At 41.7% G+C, this 18,057-nt stretch overlaps 1 protein-coding gene across 10 annotated transcripts in view; it reads left to right on the top strand.

Moving 5' to 3' along the window:
* The first annotated feature begins 189 nt into the window (after positions 1–189).
* PATJ (PATJ crumbs cell polarity complex component) overlaps positions 190–18,057 on the top strand; it is a 142,109-nt gene continuing 124,241 nt past the window's right edge. For 4 of the 10 annotated variants that reach the window (XM_042820125.1, XM_042820131.1, XM_042820133.1 and 1 more), the window contains exons 1-9: positions 2,174–2,270; positions 6,632–6,714; positions 7,829–7,884; positions 7,963–8,129; positions 9,756–9,947; positions 11,293–11,432; positions 13,132–13,330; positions 14,989–15,117; positions 16,653–16,865. In XM_042820125.1, the coding sequence (XP_042676059.1) occupies positions 7,863–7,884; positions 7,963–8,129; positions 9,756–9,947; positions 11,293–11,432; positions 13,132–13,330; positions 14,989–15,117; positions 16,653–16,865 (1,062 nt within the window). In that variant the 5' untranslated portion in view covers positions 2,174–2,270; positions 6,632–6,714; positions 7,829–7,862. Of the gene's footprint in view, positions 337–2,173; positions 2,340–6,631; positions 6,767–7,828; positions 7,885–7,962; positions 8,130–9,755; positions 9,948–11,292; positions 11,433–13,131; positions 13,331–14,988; positions 15,118–16,652; positions 16,866–18,057 lie in introns of those variants that run through there. The other 6 variants (XM_042820134.1, XM_042820132.1, XM_042820129.1 and 3 more) reach the window with 5 other exon arrangements.

Here is an 18,057-nt window from a genome sequence, read left to right on the forward strand (position 1 = left end):
ACATGGCTCCCGAGGCGCTTCAGCTCAGCGCTGAGGACGGAGCGTGCCCGTACTAAAGATGGAGCTGGCACAGCCTCCTCAGCGGGCTCGTTCCCTGAGTAAAGATGTCGGCGCCCGCTTCAAGCTTCAAGCGCGTGGCGGCGCCCTTCTGCCCTCACTCAAGATGGCGGACCCACGGAGCGGCGTCTGAGGGGGAGGCTGAGGGCTAGAGCTGCGCGGGGGCGGTGTCTGGAGGAAAGGATGGAGCAGGGAGGTGAGCACCGCCCTCCTCTCCTGAATACCAAAGTAGTGACTACAAACAGCCGGGCATCCCCGTCTCCTGCAGCGCTGGGGCTCGTGAGTATCCCGTGCGTTGTCCTCAGTGCTCTGGGCTCCTCTGGAAGAATTTGAGGAATAATGTGCTTGCTGTGTGCTGCCGGGGCAGCCCCTGCAGGAAATAGTTTGAGATTGTTGTGTTTTCACATAAAACTGGTTCTATGCTTCTAGAAGTTTTTTTTTTTGTTTTTTGTTTTTTTTTTGTTTGTTTGTTTGTTGTTTTTTTTTTTTTTAGGACCTGGAGCAGGCAAGCTTTGTCTTCAGCGTGTGCTTTTTGTAAGGTGTTTTGTGGTGATTCCTAACCTTTCCCTTTTCTCACTTTTTTTTTTTTTTTTTTTTTTTTTACAAGGTCAGTTCCTATTTTTCTAGCATTTTTGACAATTCCAGTTTTCAGCTGTGAGCTGCAGGGGACTCCAGGCTGTTGGCATGGGGTGAAGGAACACTGAATGGCAGATGCGCCCAGGACAAGCAGCGCTGCTGCCAATAGGCTTCCTTCTGCTCCAGAAGCATTTCCTGAAAAACGCATGGGGACCCAGAGACTGAAAACAATCACAGAGTCATTAAGGTTGGAAAAGACCTCTAAGGTCTCCAGCCTACCCCACTCACTTACCATGTCCCTCAGTGCCACCTCCACACATATCAGGAACATCTCCAGGGACTGTGACCCCACTGCTCCCTGAGCAGCCCATGCCAGCCCATTGCCACTCCCTTCTGAGAATTTTCTGAAGCCCTTCTGAAAGTCTTCTGTTTTCACGGATGGTTATTTTCCTGAATGAATGGTGACTTAGGAATGGATTTATGGATATGATCTGTTGCAGTTCCAGGCATTCAAGGAATTGGTGAAAGTGTGGACTCTTAAAAATACATGCATGTCTGACAAAGATCTCAGTGATGTGAAACAGTGCTAACAGCTTCTGGGAGATTGGTGTGTATGAATTTGCAGTGCAGAGTTCAGCAGATAAACTATGCAAATGAAAATTGATATTCCCTTCAGCAATTGGGAAAGAAAGGCCATGGACAGAGTGCACTCTGCAATGAACTCAGCCCTCCGGATCGAGACTAGGGTGATCCGATGGGAAAAGTGCTGTGCTTCTGTGTCTGCATTGTAACTCGAGGATGGATAAATACCCGGCTCGCTGCTCATCACTGTCAGGAACATTGTCACTTCTCACAAGCACTGTGTTAATTAAAGTTGAGAGTGAGAGCTGGGAAGATAGGCATCGAGAAGCTAAGGTTTTTTTTGTTGTTGTTAAAGGGAGGATGGAATGGTGTGTACTTAGCATGTTGTATGCTTTAGTGCAACTGCTATTGAATAGAAAACAAATTGGGGGGAGGGAAGGGGGAGAACATTAGGAAGTGCGTTGCTAGTTTGATGTTGAAATTCACTACAAAAGGTTTGAAAGTGCTTACCCAGTGCAACTGGCAGGGCTGTGAGAGAGCTGCGTGTGAGCTGGGTAGCAGAATAGAAAGGTTTTGGTTTGTTTTTTGTGAGCTCTCATTTGATGTTTTCTCCGTATGTGTGTGTGAGCAGACATAGGCACTCCATATGAAAAGCATTACAGCTGCTTAGCTCCGTCCTGTCCCCACACTTCCCAAGGCTTTTCCCATCTCTGTCAGCGATAGGGTCGGTGCTGCAGAGCACGAGCACAGCTCGTGTCATCCCCACAGGACTTAGGGACTCGGACCGCCTGAGCCCGAGTTTAGGCGTTTGCTTTACTGCACATAAGCACACGTATCGCTTCTCCACAGCTTCTTCGTTTTGCTCTCGGCTGACCTCCCGGCCGGCACTACTAAAGGCGGCTGAGGGCAGCGGGCCGCTCCCGCCCGTCCCATGGCCGCAGCCCAGCCGTCCCCCGGGAGGCGGCTCTCTTTCTCTCTCTTTCTCTCTCTCCCGCCGCGCCGCCCCGGCTTCCTGCGCCGCAGGTGAGGCGCGTTGGCTTCCCGCTTCCGCCCAGGTGAGAGCTGGCGGCCATCGCTCCACTCCGACCGCCTTCTCTTTCTCCTTCTCCTCCTCCCGGCCGCAGGTACCGAGCGGCCGCCGGCCCCGCGCCCACCGCCGCGGTGCGGCCCTTCCCTTGGCAGCGTCCCGAGGGGCGGCGGGAGGCCCGTTCCTGCCGGCTGCCCTGCCGAGGCTCGCGGTGCTGCGGGCGGAGGGGTGAGCCCGGCCCGGGGCGGCTCCCGCCGCTGTGAGCCCCATGGGACGCCCCGCTGCGCTCGGCGCCCGGTGCGGGTGTGGTGTGTGTGTGTATGGGGAAGGGAGGGGGGGGAACCCTTTGGGGGCTCCGGCTCCGTCACTCAGCGGGCTGTGGACAGCTTCCACCGCTTGGGGAAACGGTACCCTTAAGTTGCAGCGGAGCAGGTTCTGGTTGTATGTTAGGAGACGTTTATTCTCCCGAGAAGAGTTGGCCAAGCGTTGGGACGGGCTGCCCAGGGTTACCGTCCCTGGGGGTGTTCCGTAGCCGCAGGGATGTGGCACTGAGCGATGTGGGCTGGGGGGCTGGGCTGGGAGTGGGGACCTTAGAGGTGTTTTCCAGCCTTGGTACATTTGTGACGCCTTTCGTCAGCGCCTTTCAATTCCGAGGTTCTTAACAAAATGATGTTTTTAATTACTACTTATTTAGGGATTGATTAATGGGAAAGCTGTTCATTGCGTTCTTGTCAAATTTTCAAGATTTAGAAATGGAGCATGGCTCCAGGTTTACCAGTTCTCCTCCACAGCAGAGTGGTTTATCAGCTGAGAGTGCTGTCATCACCAGAACTGGAGGACTCAGTGTCCTGTTCCACTCAAATTAGCTGCTGTTTAGATCCCAGAAGCAAATTTTCCACGAGTTTTGCTAGAACAAGTTTCGTAGCATGTTCACTGTTGCACTGAGTGGCCTCAGTGTGAGCTCAGCTTTCAGTCAGACATCAGAGGCTCTGTGGCAGTGCTCCCCTCCAGCCCGGAGCCCACAGGAATTCAGGTTCTGCTTGTGGGAAGCTGGCATGCCTTGGACATGAGTAAGGCTGCTCTCCAGGCTGCTAATCACAGGTACACGAGATTCTTTTGCTTTCCTAGTCCAGCAGTCACTGAGGGTTTCTAACACCGAGACAGTTTCCCCACAAAGGTGATTTACAGATACTTGACGGTATTTAGCTTTGGCCTGTTTTTCTCTGAAGACCTTTGGTGTGTTTTCATTGATGTATTTGCAGCACCATTCACTTGTTTGTTTCTTACAAGAGCCTGGAGCAGCTACGTACTCTGTAGCGATTTTATTAAGACTGTAGCGTGACACAGCACAGCAGTTAGTGGTGGTTTCATCTGAGAGGTGTGGGCATGTTAAGTTTAGTTGGATTGAATTTGTCTGTGTGTTCTAAGGTGGAAAACCAAGCAGAACAGCAAAATGTGTACAGTGTTGGTTTTTTTTTTTTTAATCAGTACATAGCTGCTTGTAAGCTATATTATTTTTAATACCACAGGTTACAGGTGATGCTGCATTAGGACCATTTTAAGATTAAATTCACACTGAGAAATGCTGTTTTCTCTTACTTTTGCCATTGCTTAGGTTGAAATTTTTCGAGTTAGAGATGTTCCCAGGACCGATGAAGATGAGCCGTGCACAAATCAGTCATTCCTTGTAACGGGGCTAGGAAAAATTACAGCTGCACCAGTGCAGAAAGGTGACTTTGGATCAGGATGTATCCTTGGCTGTTCCCTGCTCAGATGGCCCTGTAAGCAGCCTTTGAAAAATAGCAGCAGTTAGCACTTGTGTGGTGAGGACTTGAGGTGTTTAATGGCCCAGAAGGTTACAGTGACACTGAGACAGGATTTCCCCTATGAGCGCAGCTCTTGGAAGGATGCAGGTTGCTGGGGATGAAGCCATTGTAGTTGTTAGGTGAGAGGGGGCAAATGGGCAGAAGTATCTCCGTTGGCTATACCATGCCCTCCTTCAGCTCCCGGCAGAAAGCCCCTTGGTTTCGTCTCCCAGCAGCCTTCACAGGGCAAGTGCTTGTCAAGGCCACTGCCAGAGGTGCTGTGTTGCTCTGAGCCGGGCTGAGTGCCCCGTGGCAGCTCTGGGGGGTGATGGCAGGGGAAGACTTAAAGCTTTCAGCTCTTCTGATGACCTCTGCTGGCACCAGCATGGGGGAATTCCTTTTTTCTTAGTTTGCTTTTGAAGGAGATCCAAGTCTTAGGATTTCATACAAAACCTTATGAAACTTTCCCGCTCCCTATGATGCGTTGAGTTCAGCTCTCAAAAGTGAAGACAGTAAAAACCCCGATGCATGCTGTGCTGAAGAGTGAGGGTTTTTTTTCTGGTGTTACAAAACACTAAGCTTTCTGAAATTCATGATTTTCACAATGATTTTACAATTACACTGGGAGTTGTGACATGAATTTTGAACTTTGAGGTTTGCAGCTTTGTCTACCAATAAGATAAATAAGTGGCTGTAGAAATCTGAGAATGGAGTTGAGGAAGTTGAATGCAGAGTGGACAAACTGTTTTTAATAGGACAAACCATGGCGTTTTGGTTTACTTCAAAATTATCACATAGGAATGGACCTCTTAATTTGTCAATAATCTGTTGGCACCCTGCTCAGCATCGGTATTTGGAAATTGGTTAATGATTATCTATTTGGGTCCTAAAACATAAACAGGGCTACAGTGGGTGGAGCTGTGTGCTTCTTTGGAGCCCAAACTCCAGTCTTAGGGAGTTGTTCTCAATTACTTGAAAACTTGGAATTAGTTTGTATTCTCAGGGATCCCTCACAGCAGAAGGAGCTGTCTACTTTAAAAATAAAGCACACTTTCCCCCTTCCCCCTCCCCCCCCCCCCCCCACTCTTTTTATGAAAGAAAGGAGAACAAAGAAACACTGAGAGTGGTTTTAACATATTGCAAGCTGTCTGGAGGCCAACTTTAATCACGAGGGATCCCGAAGTGCTGTGTAAACTTGAACTTTCCTGCTAACTGTACCTGAGGTCCACTTCAGCATCTGCTGTTCTGCAGTGGCTCTCAGCAGTGCTTTGGGGCAGCTCAAGCAGGAAGCTGATGCTTTCTTCAATGTATTTCTTTTTAATTTTATTTTACATTTTCCTTTTTTCACCTCCTTCTCCGGGGGGGACTTCTGCACGTTAGATGGAGCCTAGATATCCTATGTACATTTTTCTGCTCTAGTTTTTCTTTCTTGGATCTGCACCCGTTGTCATAATTGCTATTGTTACACCCGCCGTAATGGAAAAAAGATTAATCTTGGAGACTGTCAGCGCGGCTCTTTGAGGCTGCCTTTGAATGACGCAGGCTATTTCTCATGGTACAGTTTGCCAGTGCAGCTGAGCTGCTGCAACCGCTAGCTGCTGCTGCAAGGTGCGGTCCTGTTCCCAGCCCCATCCCATGTGCTGTTGTTTGAGCAGTAGGTGGGCAGGAGGCTCAGCCCCATCAAAATGTGGGGGGCTTGTTGGGTGTTTAACCCCCTGCTCCAGTTCACTGTGGGGTCGGATGAATGAGTGCCAGCCCAGGTGGGATGGGAAGGAGAACAAAATGCACGAAAGAAACTTTGGCTTCTTGGCTCCGGCTATCAGATGGTACAATGTTGTCCAGTTGTCATTATTTCCTGCCATACTGCATTTCTTTTCTGGGTTTAATCTTCACCCTGCTGCTGCCTTAAAGGTGTTTCAAGTCGCTTTTCCTCATAGGAGTTCTTCTGTATCTCGCTGTTGTTGGTTTGCTTTATTTTTGATGTGAGGTGGGAAAATGGGGAAGTTATGTTGAGAATAAAGGGGAAAAAGTTATGTTGAGAATAAAGGGAAAAAAAAAACCCTTCATATTCCTGTTTCATTAAGATTTACACAGTATTTTTAGCTAAGGGGAAGTTTTGTCTTTTCACTTTAGGTGAAGACTCAGGGATATATAAGGAAAAGGTATTTTCATCTGTACTTCAGAATCAGATCTCAGTGCAGAATCAAAGGCTGCTGCTGTGTCGTTAGAAGTGTTTTATTTCAAATAGAAAAGGAAATAAAGCTGCAAAACTTACATAAGTTCAAATGCATTCCTGAAAGTCTTTTAGGAGTTGTGTGCCTCCTCAACCCCTCCTATGAATTTGATTTAAAGTGACCTCTTAAATCTGTTAATAGTCTTGCAAAGGGAATCATTTTGTTTGGCCCTGGGTGGAAACCATGCGAATCCGCCGAGTTCTGCAGGAATTCCTGTAGAAGCCAAAATTGCTTAGATACAGCAAAGTGTACCTAAATTTGAAACTGTGCTCAGTGACATACCACCTATAATATATATTTTTTTTCTTTCTTTTTCATCTGCTTAGTTAATATTCTCTTCTATATTGCAGTGTCCTCCTGGAACTCCAGACGTTTTCAGCTGGGACGTGGATAGCATCAGAGGAAGAGCTGAAAGGCTCAGAGGCTCTGCTGGGTGAGCAATGAACATATGACCATACTTGCTCTTGGACTGCAAGATTAACAAAGTAAATGTAGAGCTTTTTTTTCAGTAGAGATTTTTTTTTTTCCCCCAAGTAATTCCAGATGTATATTATTCTGAAGTTGCACTGTTACATACAGGACATAGCTTAAATTATGTAAACTGCGCTATTAAATGGTTGAGTTCTTTCAGAAGAGCTTGTACTAAGTGAAGAAATCTTGTTTCTTGTGTTTTTGATATAACTACCTTGGTAGGTTTCAAAATGACAGGCTCCACATCAACATAATAACTTGCAAGTGAAAGTTCAAATTTATCATCAGTGCTAATTGCAAGTCTGTTGTTATTATTCTGCCATCTAGGCCTCAGCCTCAGCTGCAGACCTGTTCTCTTTTGCATTGCAGGGAGGGTGGGAAAGAATACTGTGTTCCTTCAAAGATTGTCTCAGACATAGGAAAGAGAAAGGCAAGCACGTGGACAAGGACAGAGTTTTCTCTCACCTGTTTGGCACCAAAGCTGTGATTAAAAAAATGTTGGGCTAGGAATTGAGTTAGCCAATTTGGGGCCTTAACGCTACACTGTCCTGTGAGTGGAGGGTACCTCATCATTTTATGGGAACTTCTTGAGGAGTTGTTAAAACAAGGTTTCACCTGTATTGCCATGTGGCAGGGCCAAGCTTTTGTGAGAACACTGCAAATAATTAAAGCAAGTGGAAGTACCTATTGAATAATACGAAGATTTAGACTGTGTGTGTATTTGAAAAGATGACAGTTTTAATGCTCTTACTCCAAATGATTTGGTTGAACATACCTGCTTCAATTTCTTTGACCAGTTTGTTGTTTTTGTTTTATAACATGTATTATTCTTCATCTTTGAAAGAGTTGTTCATCTTCCTTTCCCAGTGCAAAAGAAGCAGCACACAGAACAAGGAGAAATTTTTTGAGTGTGCTGGGCTGCTCTGCAACTGGCTGAACTGGAAAGCTAACAGCAGTGTTTTTTAATTAATTTTGTTATAGTTGATATTTTATTACTGCTTTTATTGACATTCTACCTTAAAGCGTTCTACTCAAAGGTATCGTTTGTTTGTTGTTGTTGTTTTTATCTCATCTAGATTATTCTGAGTAATTCCCAAAATACCCTCCAACATGCCTGAAAACCCTGCTGCAGGTATGTAGTCTGAAAGTGAATAGTGCTAAGCAGTGGGAAACAAAGCTCCGTGCCTAACATAACTGCTTTGTGGTGCAGATAAACAGCAGGTGCTGCAGATCATTGACCGTCTGCAAGCAAAACTGCGTGAGAAGAGAGATGTCCAACATAACGAGAACCTGTCTGTTCTGCGCAGCACGCTCAGGAGCCCTTTGTTTAACCAGATACTGACCCTCCAGCAATCCATCAAGCAACTGAAAGATCAAGTGAGTGTAGAATTACAGTTGTTGGTGTGATTCTAACTATGCTGAAGTTGGAACAGAGCAGTCTGTGTAGGCGTGTATTGATGAGGACAGTCATTAATAAGCTGTAACTTGGTGCTGGCCTTTTTCTTGTCAAGCTGGTATCTACCAAGTCACTACTGAAGTGAGAAGTGATCTTACAACACTCTAGTCGTGGGGCAACACGCTTTGATAGGGATGTAGAAGAGTGAGATTCTGAGAAAAGCATCTGCAAAAGACATCAGCTCTAATATGAGTTCTGATCACAGTTGAAACTGAAATTCTTTGTTTTTCTCAGAAACTAAATACTGTTTATCAGCTGACTTGCAGCACCTTCTCTCCTATCTATTTTTAATAGATATAGATTATTAGTCTGTAATTAACTGTCAGTTAATTGCTGCTGACTTGTACAGGAATGGTTAAGATGCCTTGAAAAATAAAACGTAGAAAATCACCCTGAAGATGTGCCAAGCTCTGATGCTGACATATCCAAGCTAGCTTTTAAGTCAGTTAGGTGTGGCAGTAGAAGTGACTTGCATGGATTGGTTTACAATGCCAGTAGGTGCTTAGATCTTGTGGGCAAGGATGTTGATGACACCTCCACCATGCAGTTTGCCAAGTCAGGCATGGAAGCTTAACACTCAGGGACTAACTTGGCACACTCTATGCAACAGTAATCCCTGTCTTTGCTGTTACTGAACCTGTCCAGCTGCGGATATGGTGGGGTAGGTCCCAGGAGAATGGTGCCACCGTGCTGTCATTGCTAAATATATTGCCAGTACTGCTGCCTGGATGGCATATAGTGGCTCTGCCATTCATACTTGTCTTCTTCCCTTGTTTGCATTGTTGGAGCATCTGTTCCCATCTTCCAAATCTCGATTGCACGTCTGCAAGCTGTTAGAAGTGAGCAGAAATCCAAATCTAGGATCATGCATCGTAACTGTGGCGTAATGGATATTTTTATCCAGAATGCTCAGGCTTAGCATGTCTAAAAAATTAAGTTTTCTTTCAGTTTTTTTTTTTTTTAAGCTTGTGCCCTTTGAAAACTTCTGTTCAGGAGGGGAATTTTTTGGTTTACTTTGTTGCACTGGAAGTGACTCAGCTTTTCTACCAGACTGAAAATTGAACTGCCAGTTGTAGCAGTGGTAGCGTGTTCAGTAGTTAGCTTGTGCCCTAGGCTCTCTCTGTACAGAACAGGCATTTGAGTGGTTAAGTGACTCTTACAATTTGTGATCCTTGTGTGAAAACTGTCCGAATTTGCCTGCCACTTCCACCAGTGTTTGAGTGCCTCTTTAAATATCAGGGAGAAATGAGGAGGATGGGCAAAAGTAGTGAAGAAGAATGGTAGAACTGACAAAAACGTGTGGAGTAGAAACAGAAACAGCTGAATCATTTAGGGAACATTCCTTTCTGTAAAACAGTTTGAAGTTGGTATGCTAGCTTGATTATAGTTTACACCTTAACATTACCTGAATTATACAGGTGAGTACCTTTGTGAGAATATGGATATATAAATGTGCGTTTCTTTGTCAGCCTTCACTCAAAATTACATATGTTGGAATCTGTGTTCGTTTTTAAAAGTTTTACTCCATCTCTGTTCATTTTTATCAGCTCAATTACATGCCGCCTGACCGGTCAGTGGATTTTGATTTTACTAAGAGAGGACTGTTGGTATTTGCTGACAAATCAGTTACTGCTGGAAATGTGTGTAAACAGAGCAGTTTACCAGAACCCAGAGCATCTACCTTCATTCCAAACCTGGGGGTTAGTGAGTTCAATACAATCATCCAACAGATGGCAAAGGTAAGGCTCTTAGGTTCAGTCAACCAGGCTTTAATGTCAAATCATGCAAAATCTTGCATGATTTGGAGTACTGTTTTGTTCTATACCCTGGAGTGTGATGCAACCTAAGCCAGTAACAGAGGTACTAAGGGCTCTTTTTTTTCTTGTCCCCTGTGAAAGACAATGTCAACAATGGAAAGAATTTTCTTTGCCATTTTTTTATTTTCTACCCAGCACACCAATGTAGAAATGAAGTTCCAGTTGCCAGAAAACTTTTTTTTTTGGTATTGGATGACACTTAATTGAAAATGGATGTTTTCTGCAGAAACTTGTTTTGATGGAAAGATTTTTTATCAAGTACATTTTTGAATTGGAAATGTACCAGCTTTGTTGATATATGAACAGTGCAAATGATTAAAAGAGCTGGCATGTAATATTTTATTTAACTCTTCATTTAATATGTCTCAACTTTGCCAGACAGATGCTGATTTCATTAACATGATGTAGCATGTACCAGATGCTTATGGAAGTCGTACAGGTGCAGACATCTACCCATGTGCAATTGGCATTTATACCATGAGTGCATTGTTCTGTGTTACTTTGAGCCATTAATTTAATTGGTTAGTCGTGCCTTTCTATATTAAGTAACTGTTGCTAATTGACTACCTTAATGTAGCTGTAATATTTTCAGCATAACTCTTCTTGTTAGCATGTCATTAACTCATCTGATAAAAGATTTAACAGTAAAGGCTGCACATTATTTTGGATAAAACAGCTGTGATAGAAATGCTTTCTCTAAGTAACGCTTCCCAGTAAACAGCCCCAGAAATTATGTGTTTGAACTGAGAAGCAGGCAGTTGAAAAAGCAGAGTTTTGTTGTTGTTTTGATTTTTTTTCTAGCTTGCGTTACATGTGAAGTTGCAGGAATGAGAAGGAAATGAATTTCTTTATTTAAAAGCTGCAATCTTTTGAGCATGTACCTAAAAATCAGCATTAAAAGCTAAGGGAGCCAAAAGACAAGTAATTTAGTTTAACTGTGCAGCATTTCCAGAAACCCCAAATATATTGCTATAAACAGCACTTTGTTCATAGTTTTCATCCAGTTTGGAATTCATCTCATAATGTGAATGAAGTGTGAAAGCAGCTCTTAAATTCCCTGAGGTTTCAGAATCTCAGAGTGCTCACATATCCAATACTCTGCTATATTAAAAATAATAAATGGAGGAGCTTTTATACGAATAACATATTTAGTATTTTGCCTTTGTTTAGTCTTAGGAGGGGAATAATTCTCCTGGTGCATGAATTTTGAACTAGCTCATTCTATTGCATTAAAAATTAGTTAATCAGTTTTTTTCTATTTTACTAGGGGAGACAAATAGAATCAATAAAGATTGAAAAGCCTTCTGTCGGAGGTCTCGGATTTAGTGTTGTTACCCTTAAAAATCACAACTCGGGAGAAGTTGGTATCTTTGTCAAAGAAGTTCAGCCAGGAAGCGTGGCTGACAGGTGAGATCTTTATAATTGGAAAAATTGCAGCAATTCTGTAAAAAGAGAAGGCCTGATTTTTGCATTGGTGGCTGTCATGCTAACGTGTTTGTTTGGATTATCTGGTGGGATACTTTGGTGGTGGTATCTCGAGTTCTGGCTTTTCAGCTAAACAGACTCATGTTTTGAGGATCAGATTTTCAGATGAGTTTCAAATACCCATGCTGTTCACAAATGGAATTTCCAGAAAACATGACTCACTTAAGAGAATCTTGAGTGCTGATTGAAAAACAAAGGCAGCCTGGAAAAGAGTACGAGGAAAATAAAAACTAGTCTCTGGATTTTTATTCATTGTATTACTGAAAGATTTTTTTCCCCTTTGCTTCTTTATTTATGTGCCTATGACAATGCTCTATTTATAGTTGGGCTTACTGCACGTTTCCTGTGTAAATTAAGATCCAGTCCTTCCAGCAGATCCCTGCACAGATGTCATCATAGAACCGAGGCTTCGGGCAGTTTTTTCTGTATTATCTGTGAGTTCTCACCCAAAAACAAAAGACAGAGCAATCCTTGAAAAACAAAATGATTGTAAAACCACAAGAGTTGGCATGAGACAAATGCAGTGCTTGGAATTATGTTTAAAGAAAATGTGTCTAGATTACAAGTCACTGGTGTCACTTTTTAAATAACACATGTCAGGAAGTGCCAACGCAGGATGACAAAAAGAGTGGGGAGAGGTTGGAATGATAATGGCTGTGGGCCCACAGAGAACACACCAGAGAACGCTTGCAAGAAAAGCATATTAGGCTCTTTCAAAGTGGAGACAGATGGACTGATCTGGATGTCAAAGGAGGGTGAATATCTCACTTTAGGATTTGATGACCTGCTGCTCACTTTCTTTGATGAGAGTCTGAAATAGGGCGAATGCCTGAAGAAAGGCGTTTCAGGAAAACATCTTAAATGTGGCACGATAATAATGAACTTGAAGTGCATTAGTTAAGATTACAGCTATATTGTTTTGGAGGTTTCAGAAATCTCCCCAGCATGTTTCACGTTTTGGTTCTGAGATGAGGTCTCCTGGAGCCTGTTTTGGATTCCTACAGAGCTTTGAAGGCAGTGTCTGTCTATGTAACAGTTTGGTCTCGTGCTCAGAATGAATATTTAACAAAGCAGAGAAGTGATGGTTTCTCTCTTGTCACAAATCGAAATTCATCACTCAGATAAATTAACTGTGAGATTTATGTTATCTTAAGGTATAATGTAACTCGAACTGTCTACTGCCTGAAGAAAGTTTGATGTCTGAGTTTTGATAATATAATTTTTGAGTAAAATATAAATATGCAGCTTGACCATCTTTAGGATCAGACGATGATATGAAATAATATTGTAGCCTGAGCTGTGGACACTTAGATATAATGTCGTGGGATGCTAAAAGTAATGAAAAATAGTTCCTAGTTTGCTGTATAACTGCAACTTTTTTTTTGTCCAATAGTTTAACATCATCAAGAAAGTGAGGAGATTTAATTGAATTTTAATTTAAAAATTGACTAAGCTTGCATACTGTGATAAAGTTAGGACAAACTTTGGCTGGGCAGTTCAGCACAATGTGTATTCATGTAATTTGTAAGTTGAAGTCAATGAGTAGATTTTTTTTAATGTAAACTTTGCATGGGAAGTCACTGTGCTGCATTTTGAGATTTCTTTTAATGTTTTTGTTAAGGGATCAAAGACTAAAGGAAAATGACCACATACTGGCCATTAATTGCACCCCATTGGATCAGAACATTTCTCATCAGCACGCTATTGCTCTCCTCCAGCAATCCACGGGATCTTTGCATCTGGTTGTTGCTAGGGAGCCAGTTCAAGGAAACAGCAGAACTTTGCCTGTCTCACTGAGTGATACAAATCCACCTGGGACTGTAAGTTGCTGTAATACAGTCAAAATCAGATTTTGAACTATGCTGGATGCCTTTTTTTTTTTTTTTTTTTTTTTTTTTTTTTTTTTTTGTAGTTTTAAGTGTTTTACATACAGGGTTTGGGGATTTTTTTAAATCATGTTTTGTCTGTAGGGACATTTGGTTTAGAGATCACGCAGTGAGTATAACGCTTCCATTGCAAAGCTGCATGAAGTTGTTACAAAATAGGTCCTGGGTTTTTATGTGCTAGAAGTTTTAGTAAATCAACATATTCCTAGCAGCAGGGGCTGTTCAGCATAGTCTGGATAAAGTGTTTTATAAGTATACCCAGCTGAAAAATGCTTACACTCAGCAATTAAAGATGCTCTGATTACATCTTAAAAGACTGTAAACATAACCTATCGTGAGCATATCGAGTGCTTGAAATACCAGAACCAGTGTAAACTTAAATTGCACAAAACCAAATGCCTTGCCTTTGTGGGTTTCTGAAAAATCTGCTGAAGAACCTATCCATTTATTTTTTTTATCTTCTGTAATCTACAGATTTCATTCATTGTGAACCCTTTTGTTGTCTTTAACAAGGAGTGATTGTCACTCAGATCTAATAAGCTAAGGCTGAGCTTGCATCTGTGTTCAAGCCATATGGTCCAGGTGGCTTCATTGAATTTGGTTGAAGTGCACACCTAAATCCAGGGTTTGCAATATTGGAATCTTAATTTATTATGCTAGCAGGTTTTGATGAAAATCTGGTTAAGAGCAGTGTTTTTCCTTATTCTCAGTAATTATTTCCCTTATGATTATTACAGAGGTAGTGAAATCTGAAGGTTTTAGTGCGTAATCAATATTGTTTATTGCACTGAAAATTTTAAAGAATTAAACTTCAACTGCTTTTTCATTGAAAGATCTGCACTGAACAGACTAACAAAATAAAATACAAATATATATCTCTACAGGGGGTCTTTAAACTCCTTTTATGATATTTAACTGGCTTTGGCAAAGACTTTCAGTATGCTAATAAATCCTTTATTCACAGAAGACTTAAATCTGCCTACTTTGCTCCATTTTGGTTTCTATGAGATATTAATCTGACAGAAACACTGCCTGCGTTTGGGTTACTTAACAGCTTTGTTATTTTCAGATTGTCTTGTAGAGCATAAGGTCATCGTACAGCATAGCTTAGAAACATGCTTCCAATTCAGCATGGAAGAATTGATACTGCACTAATAATTCAGCATGTACTGTGTTGTTTGGAGTGTGTGAGTGACATAACAGATAGAAGAATTTGGGCAACGCTAAGTGAAAACTAGGCCAGTTCAAGCTTCTGGACTGTTTTTCTGCTTGCAGTATTCTTGATTTCTGAAAGACTGGAAGGATAGTTTTCATTTTGGCTGAAAATCTTAGAATTACTTCTTCTTAGTCAAGCTTTTTCCTAGTATCCTGTTATGAAAGTAAAGGACAAAGTGTATGCTTAATAAGAGATGAGAAAATCCCACTGCATATTTATAAGGAAATGAATCCAATGGAAGAAAAATCCAAGAGATCTCCAGTAAGTGGCAAAGAGAGAAGAGGTGCTTTGATTTTTTCTTGTTGCTGGTACAGGTGAAACTGAGAGATGTTAAAGATGGACTGAAATTAAAGTTTTCTCTTCTTATTAATTGCAGATTCGTTGGGGCCACGTTGAAAACGTTGAGCTGATTAACGATGGCTCGGGATTAGGCTTTGGAATTGTAGGAGGAAAGCTGAGTGGTGTAGTTGTAAGAACCATTGTTCCTGGAGGATTAGCAGATCGGGTAATTTGTTATATTATGTCACTTCTTATTTGATTGCAAAGTATAATTAACTGCTTTTGACAGCCTTAAAATAAACCAGTATGCTTAAACAAAAGGAAGCTGATAGCATCAAAGTCTGAATGCCAACATGTACTTTGTAAATAAATATGTTGAAGATATGATTGAGGAAAAAGTCAGCACCTGATACAAATTAAGTTGTTTCTCAGATGTGCTTTGGCTTATACAACGTTGTTGAACATGCAGAAATGCTAAGAAGTTGTCTGACCTTCTGGTAGTTTCAGCACTTCTGATACTTTCTGCAAGACTTTCTGAAGTTTCTGATATCTTTTAAAGTTGTGTAAGTTTGATTTGCAACTTTTGATTGCTAGTCTTTAAACATCCAGCACTGAGTGTTGCTGCATTTCTGGAGTAGAACACATGCAAGATCTGGATTTCTGATGTGAATTTGGTCATGAAAAGTTGTTGCATTGAGAATTGGAGCCCATGTAGTCCATACAGTCAAGACCTAGTAGCATATAAAAGAATGTATGTTCTGTTAAATTACTTCCTCTAGTGTAGGATGGAAACAAAAACTGGAGGTTCGGGGAACTTTAATGGAAATTGCTGGCTCTTATTTGACTGACTTTCCCTAAACCTGACATGTATATATGAGTATTTTTTAATTATTGTGTAGCACCTGTTTTGCTGTAAGGAATAAAGTGTCTTGGCTACAAATGAAGCATGTAAGTTAAGAACTCACCACATCATTCTCAGCTGAATGAGACATCGTTAAGAACATGTGAAATAATGAGTGCATATATATATGTTAAAATTGGATGGATTTGTAAATGAGTTTGAGTTAGTCCTGGAAATAACTCCACTATGATTGCTGTATAAATCAGTGCACCTAAGATGGTAGGGCTGTGCTGATCAATACCAGCTGAGCATTTGGTGCTATGAATGCTTGCTTATACTAGGAGTGATGATGTGGGCCATGAATTATAATCATCACATGAAAAATGGTTTGTGTGTGTGCAAAGCCCTGTTACCTTCAGTGGAGTTACTCGCTTGAGTTGGAGCCGGTTGTGTGAAAAAAGAATTGCCAAGTTAGTACAGAAGCATTATTAGCAACTTTAAATTCTAACCCCTGGTCTATGCAGTTTATTCCAGGAAACTGCACTATGTAACAGCCTGTAAGATTATATATTTTAGGGTTGGAACTGTGTGTCTTTGAGATCCCTTCCAACCCGAGCCATTTTATGATTCTAAAATGTTGTTGCCCTTCTTTTCCTAAATAAGAAAAGCAGCCATTTCCTTAGGAACAATGGTATTCAACCTGTGCATATCTTAGTTTTGAAAAGCCTGGTTTGCCGTGGTTTACTGCTGTGGGAAAAACAGCACTTAATATTTTGAAAACATCCTTGAATTACTTTATATGTCACAATGATGGTCAGCCTGATTGTATTCTGTCGTATTGGCTGTCATGAAAATTTCCATAGGCAGTTTCAGCTTTTACAGCCTGAAAAAATTTTTTGCAATGTTATTTATGTTTGAAGGATGGGAGGCTGCGAACTGGAGATCACATCTTACAGATTGGAGGGACCAACGTGCAGGGAATGAGCAGCGAGCAAGTCGCCCAAGTGCTGAGAAACTGTGGGAATTCCGTTAGGATGGTTGTTGCGAGAGACCCAAAGTGTGAAATTACAGAGAGTCCACCAGCTCCTGCGAGCTGGCCAGTCAGTGCACTGCCTCCATTTCAGAATGGAAATGTAAGTATCTGATGTCTGCTGATGGGTTGTTTTTTTTTTAAGTATGTTTGTGGCTTGGGACCAGAAAGGAGGGGAACAGAGAGCATTTTTGACACCTGAAACGCTTCTCCTGAGTTTCCAGTTATTGCATTTATATACTTAAGTGATCATTACTTTAGCTCCATCTTCTGTGATTTCCCCCTTGTTTTTAATGTTATGAATGCCCCTAATCTTGGGATCAAAATGACCGCCTGTGTGGAATTTATTTCAAAGCATTCACTTAATTATCAAGGCCATGAATATTATCAATAAATGGTGCTTCTAGTTCTCCTGTTTCATGAATTACATTTTTGCTAATCAATCATTTGTAAGAGGATTTAAAACCTTGGTGTGAATTTCCCTAGTCTGAAAGCCAGAGTGCCATGGCCAGACCAGAATTATTCAGCACTATCATCTTTTTATGAAGCATAAGTGTGATGTTTTCATAGTCTACACTACTGTCTGCGATAGGAAATATATCTAAAAATTTTGAAACTTGTTTTAGCAAATCTTAACATGGTCATATCAAAGTCTCTTGTTTTTGAAGTCATTCTTTTCAGTTTTGAGTAATTAAAATCAACAAATGCTACACTAAGTGTACAGTAGGTCTTGAAACATAAACAAAGCTGTGCTTGTGCACCATCTGCTACTCCTGTGCTGCTTAGATTTAGGTGTAGAATCTCAGTAGCCTTTTCTCCCTTATCTAGTTTTCTGAATATGAGTGAAGTGAGTGAATTCTTTAAAGCACCATCTTGAAAGGTCAGACTAGCAGTCATGTTAGAAACTCACCTTCTTGCTTACTGGGCAGTCACTGCAAAGGCAGATGTCAGCTTTGGGGAGAGATGCGTACCTTGCATCTCTTTGGGCCCCTGTGACTGCAGCTCCTTTTATTGGAAGCATAGTAGGAATTTGGAGTGGCAGAGAAATGGAATGGGTAGTCTGCATACCTTAAGGCTGGAGTCTTAAATGCGGGCCTCTCTCATCAAATACTCAGTTCTTAAGAAAATAATGACAGAAATTCATAATCAGAGGAGCTATGAAGAATTACTTTCTAGCTCTATCATATTTTCTGAGGCCTGCGCTATGTAAAAACTTGGCCCAAGTTTTGTTTCCGGTACAAAATACTGTTTTTGTGTTCCTTGCCACAAAGAAGGACCTGTATGTACTAATTGAT

The sequence above is a fragment of the Centrocercus urophasianus genome, unplaced genomic scaffold (genome assembly GCF_019232065.1).
Source record: "Centrocercus urophasianus isolate 14NV4802_14NV808 unplaced genomic scaffold, USGS_Curo_1.0 seq_18, whole genome shotgun sequence".
Taxonomy (NCBI): Eukaryota; Metazoa; Chordata; class Aves; order Galliformes; family Phasianidae; genus Centrocercus; species Centrocercus urophasianus.